The sequence below is a fragment of the Pleurodeles waltl genome, chromosome 4_2 (assembly GCF_031143425.1).
Source record: "Pleurodeles waltl isolate 20211129_DDA chromosome 4_2, aPleWal1.hap1.20221129, whole genome shotgun sequence".
Lineage (NCBI taxonomy): Eukaryota > Metazoa > Chordata > Amphibia > Caudata > Salamandridae > Pleurodeles > Pleurodeles waltl.
The window spans coordinates 27,837,411-27,843,410 of record NC_090443.1 but is presented as its reverse complement, the minus strand read 5'-3'; the positions used below and the strand labels follow the sequence as shown (position 1 = coordinate 27,843,410).

Genomic DNA, 6,000 nt, shown 5'->3' with positions numbered 1-6,000 from the left:
CTGCTAAGCTCCCCTTCTGCGGTATACACCCCTAGCTCCCTAGTATCTCCTCTTCGCTGCCTCACCAAGCACTGCACCCCACAGAACCAACCCACTCAAGGAACACAGCACATCTCACCAGGAAAGACCATTAGCATCATATTCTTACTGTATGAGGACAGCATCGTCCCACCTTTCACTACCTAAAACAAAACACAGTACCACCTCATCAGAAGAGAAGTGAAGGCCAACAACTGAAAACACATTTAACATGAATGTAAATTAACAATTAATTGTGTTGTTGGTTCTTTCTGAAACAGAAAACCACAAGAAACATCCTGTGATCTATCCTTCTGACCATAAAGTTGTGATATTAGGACGAAAAAAGACAGGAGAGTCTGGTTAAATCAAGTCTTTAATACTGAACTCAGTGCTGAGCTGTGTACAAAAGGAGGACCCGTGTCCTCAGGGTGCGGTCTGCACATTCAGGCTTCTCTGTACACAAGTAAACACCAATATAAAAAAGCGGGAGGCCACATAAACGAGAGTTCTAAACTGCCCATTTCTGGCCCTTAAAACCAAAACCTAGTTCGTATAGCTGGAAACATATCCTCGAAGTACAGAGCAGTGACAAAAGGAGTTCACTTGGGACCCAACCATCTCAAAGGGGAATAGGGCCCAGGATCCATAAAGCACGGGGTCAGGGAATTCAAGTGGTCCATAACTTACTGTTGAGGCTGCCTTCTCAGAAGGGGAAGTTAGGTGATGGCCCATAACTTACAGGGACCTCACTTCTAAATTTGGAAGAGGGTGGGAGGATCGTGCACTGTAGAAAGTAAACCTGCTGTCCCAGCAGAAGTTGCAATCAGAGCTTTGACTCATCCTCGCCCTTCTCCATGGGCCAGCTTTCTTGTGCTGCAGTGCCAGCCTGCCGGTCCCATCTGGTCGGTACCTCGCAGAGCCCCCTCACTCCTTCAGGAAGAAGTGCATCTTGTCATTGATGTTCTTGCGCTCCGGGTTCAGCCGCTTCAGGATCTGAGCCAGGACATTGACCGTCTGCTCGCTGCTCAGACCGGTCTTCTTGGTTTGGAACTTCTTTAGGAGGTCCTTGGTCGTCATGGGCTTGCGGGTCAGGTAGCGCCTGACAGCCTCCTCTGTCAGCTGTACATCCCTGCAGAGAGAAGGGGAACAAAAAGTCATTCATGGAGTGCCCATGCAAGAACGAAGTGTTGTAAATCTGCCTACCAATCAGCATTCCCAAATTCATACAGCAGGTTTTACTGATCCGCACCAATTTACTACAGGAATGTTAACATTTTGACTGCTGTCTGATTCCAAAAGCACTCGGAGGTGCTCAATAAACATCCCTGCCCCGCTGTAATTTGCATCTCTTAACGCGGATCCAGCTGTTTTCAGCAGCTCGTTTCTGACATCATGCTCTGATCCAGACCCTTGATTCCTGCACCAGCAGGATGCTATTCCCCCAAAACCTAGGAATAACATTTAGGAGTGCAATTTTATTTCTGTACCTGGAGCCCATATGTTTCTGGTCAATTCCAAGGATACACTCCTCAAAATAAAATCTGTACAATTAAACACATTGATGTTTCATAGATTACCATTCAGGGACATAATGGAGCTTTATCAATAAATGCTTTCTCCTCTCCTCTGTCGATTTGATTTTTGTTACCATGCAGATTTATATAGTACTTCGCATGAACTTAAGGTTGCCCAAACGTGTGAAGAGGGTATGGTTATGCAGCAGAGATGGTAAAGAAGGTTAATGATAGAGTAAAATGAGGTTACAACATGGCTGGAATATATGGAATGAGAAAGGAATCTTGTGGATGTACCAATTATAATAAATCCCATTTCAATGTTGTAGGCCCCAGATCGATTAAATAAAAAAAAAAATTTATGAAAGCACCAGGATACAGACATTTTCATATCTAGGTTTGCCATTTGATCACAATGGTACTTAGTCACAGCTCCTAGCAACTACAAAAACAAACCTTGATGTCCCAGACTGTCTCAGCAGTTAATGACTTCACTTCTAGGATAAGTCTATTAAAGCACTCTATAGGAACTATCAGGCTAAATGTGTTTGTCGCTTGTTACAGAAGAGATATTTGAGGATATATAGAACTTTCTGAACTGCAGGTGGCAGAAAATAAGTTCCTGATGTAGGAAAGTACTCTCTTTTTGACATGGTTACCCCCACTTTGTGCCCGTCAGTAGGTTTTGACTGTTTCCGCTGGGATATTGCTAACCAGGACCCCAGTGATTGTGCTCTCTCCCTCTAAATTTGGTTGTCTAGGACTTTCAACACCCCACAATTGGCATACTGGTGCCCCCTATACAAGTTCCTACTTTATGGTACTTGGGTACCCAGGGCATTGAGACACCAGGAGTTCCCCATGGCTGAAGCATGTATTGCACTGGACTTCGTAAGTGCTGAAAGCCATTTTACCTGTATACAGCTACATAATGGTAACTCGAACCGGGGCATGTCTGGTATCAAACATGTCCTAATCATACCTCAATACTGTTGTCAGTATTGGTTGTATTATTCCATGCACTCGGGGACCCTTAAAGGACCCACAGCATTGCTCCTACCAGTCTTCTGGGGTTTTCTGGGAAGCCCGTGCTGCTGCCACCCCACAGAACGGTTTCGGTCCTCCTGCTGCTTGACCAGCTCAGGCAGAGGAAGGCAGACAAAGCATTTCCTGTGGGAGAGGGAGGTAACACCCTCTCCCTTGGAAATAGGTGCTACATGGCTTCCGAGGGGGTAGCCTCCCCAAGCCACCAGTATGCTTTGAAGGGCACATTTGGTGCCCTCCTTGCATAAACCAGTTTGCACCAGACCAATGACCCCCGGTCCCTGCTCTGGCACGAAACTGGACAAAGGAAAGGGGAGTAACCACTCTTTTGTCCATCACCACCCCAGGGGTGGTGCCCAGAGCTCCTCCAGGTGGCCACCTGATTATGCAGTCTTGAATCCAAGATGAGCAGAGGTTCTTGGGAACATCTGAGTGGCCAGGTCAGGTCAGGTAGGCGATGTCACAGCCCCCTCCTGATAGGTGGTCACCCTGCTATGTGACCAATCCCCCTTCCTGAGCTATTTAGCGTCTCCCTCTTAGGTGGGTCCTCCGATTCCACGTGCAAGGTTCCAGCAGGACTCCTCTGCATTGTTTACTTCATCCTCTGGCCACTGGAACCGCAACTGGACTCTACAGGAACCATCAATCTGCAACTCCAGTGATGACCCTGCTTGCAATATAGTTTCTTGGACTCTTTCCAGCAACTGCAACATTTCTCCGGCTGTGCATCCTCGGAGGTTAATGAGACTCCAGGCTGCACCAAGAAGTAAGAAGGAATCTCCCTTGGAGTGAAGGAGTCACTCTCCTGTATCTGTAGGCACAAACTACAATGGCGACCGCTGAGTGAATCTGCTCTCCTCCCGGAACGGTGTGGATCCTGCATCACAGGTAGTGGTCTGGAGTGGTCCCCTTGGTCCTCTCTGCCAGCTGTCCAACTTGGGAGACTGTACGCGCTTGCCTCTCCTTACAGGACAGTAACCCTGTCCATGGAAACTCTTGCAGCTACCAAGGCTGGTTTGCTCCTGCTCCAAGGGATCTCCAGACTTCATGTAACCCCGGTCCCCAGCACTTCTTCCTGCCACACACAGTTTCCTCTCTGCTGCTCCTGTGACGTGAACTCCTCTACAGGTGTGCTGAGTGGGCATCAACACAACTGCTGTGCCTGTGCCAGTAGGTTGCACCTGTGGGGGCTGCCTCCTCTTCTGGGGACTCTGCCGACTGCTGAGGGTCACCTAAGGCACCCTTCCTTGGGTCGAATCCCATGGGCCTCTCCAGCCTTGCAACACTTCTTCACTTCTTAGCCAAGGCTTGTTGGTGGTGTTCCTTCACCACTGACCACCTGCAACCCGACAGTCGACGTGGGACACCATCTGCATCACTTCAGAGACTCCTCTTCATGTGCTGTGCATCTTCGCCCCCCGTTGACCTGGTCCTCCACCCACAGAAGGGTGGGTATGGTTTCTGCCACAACCAGACACTCCATCACAAACTGGACTTAGTCCCCTTCCTTTGCAGGTCCTCTTCTGCCAGAATCCACCTCTGGGTTCTTCTGCCAGAATCCACCTCTGGGTTCTTCTGCCAGAATCCACCTCTGGGTTCTTCTGCCAGAATCCACCTCTGGGTTCTTACAGTCTCATTTGGGTCTTGCACAGTCCTTTTCCTAAGTCCTCCTGTTAGTTTTGGGGAAAACCAGGTACTTACCTGGGCTCTCCTGGTCGCTGGCAGGTCACTCTGCTACTCACTTCTTGGGGTTCCTAGTTCCTCAAGCTCCCCTCTAACGATTCCACATCCTTGGGTGGGGGACTGTATCTCGCATTCCACTTATTTAGTACATGGTTCGGCCCTCCCCTAGGGCCTACACTATTTTCTCTTGCTTTTGCCAATGCTTATTGCTTTCTACGCTCTTCACTGATTGCCAATGTGTATGTAATAGTAGGTTTCCTTACCTCCAGTGGGGGACTGCCTATTAGTATTCTAGTATTTGTGTTACCCTAATAAAGTACCTTTATTTTTGTAGCACTGTGTGGTTCTTTCATGTGTGATAGTGCTGTGTGACTATAGTGGTATTGCAAAAGCTTTGCATGTCTCCAAGATAAGTCTCGTCTGCTTATCCACAGGTACCTCTAGAGAGGTAGCACTTATCCTGGACCTGGTATAAGGTGATAACAACATAGGTGCTCACCGCACATCAGGCCAGCTTCCTACACCCAGGGCAATTTTAATCCTTGCCCCAGAGAGTTAGATCCTTTGTTGTCCATGGAGAGCTAGGTCTGGAATACATCTCAGAAATACTTGCTTTACACCCCCTAATGAGATGGAACTTGATTTGGCTTTGACAGATTTGACATAGTTAAATCATGTGATTTTGAGGGATTGTCCAACCCTAGAGGGTGGAGTTAGATTCCCTGGCTAAGATGTATACAATCTGTAGTCACCAATTTGGGCTGCCCTGAATTACTTGACACCCTTGCACTCATTGTCAGATTTGAATTGGACAAGACAAAAAAAAAAAATGGTCCCATGTACGTGAGAAAAGAGAAGAAAGATAACTGTGAAAACCTCTCATTCATGCCCATGCTTTACTGAGAAGTTTTTCTGAATGTACTTAACTTTGGTTGATCATAAACAATGGATAGTATTTGACCAATTTGATAGTACTCGACCCACTGTCTTCTAGCTTGGCAATCGAAGGGGTTGGCATTTAATAGAAGATCTGAGCCCCTGTGAATAGGAAATTTTCTGAACAGGGCACCATGCATTTTATTACGATTTGTGGGTTTTATGAAGATTTGCATAACAAGTAGATTTTACGTTAGCTGACAGGTATGAACTTTACTCAAGTCAGACTGGCTCTCACTTGTTTGCAAATGTTACCAAATTAATTTGTATGTTTTATTGTTGCTTGTTTCTGAAATGGCGCTGTCAGGAAGCGATCTGTGTCGAGCTTTTAATTGGTTGTTCTTTTATGGGTTTATTATAAAAAACAAAATAAAGATGACAATGACTAGTCTTGTGGATGGAGAGATCTTTTCCAATACCTAAAATCACAACGAACAAAGGGATTAGTGCCCTTCAAGATGCTGGTCCTATAGCATTCTTGGAGGAGGTAGGATGAGAGTTAATAATTCAAGGGAGCGGGAACGTATGCAATGGGGAGGGTGGAGTGGAATGGAATAAATGGGAGGTACGGGGCAAAATTAAAAGGAGCATTGAGAAGGAGCTAGGGTGGACAGTGAAAGAAATCTGGACATAACTGAATTGTATATCCTGGTATACTGCTGCAGAGCTAGTAAAGAATGCCAGAGATAACCCTTGTGAGTCAGGAGACTGGTTCCTGTCAGGGTCCTCCCATCAAGCCTGTTCCCAAAGCTTACACCGACCTACGGGTCCATACTATGCGGCAATCACAGAGTATGAATGA

The 6,000-nt window shown here is 46.8% G+C and overlaps 1 protein-coding gene across 1 annotated transcript in view; it reads right to left on the bottom strand.

The window, feature by feature from the left end:
• Positions 1-381: 381 nt before the first annotated feature.
• The window catches only part of GTF2F1 (general transcription factor IIF subunit 1), a 185,435-nt gene continuing 179,816 nt past the window's right edge, over positions 382-6,000 (bottom strand). Inside the window, exon 14 of the mRNA XM_069230467.1 lies at positions 382-1,150. Coding sequence (XP_069086568.1) covers positions 946-1,150 — 205 coding nt within the window. The 3' untranslated portion in view covers positions 382-945. The remainder of the gene's footprint in view (positions 1,151-6,000) is intronic.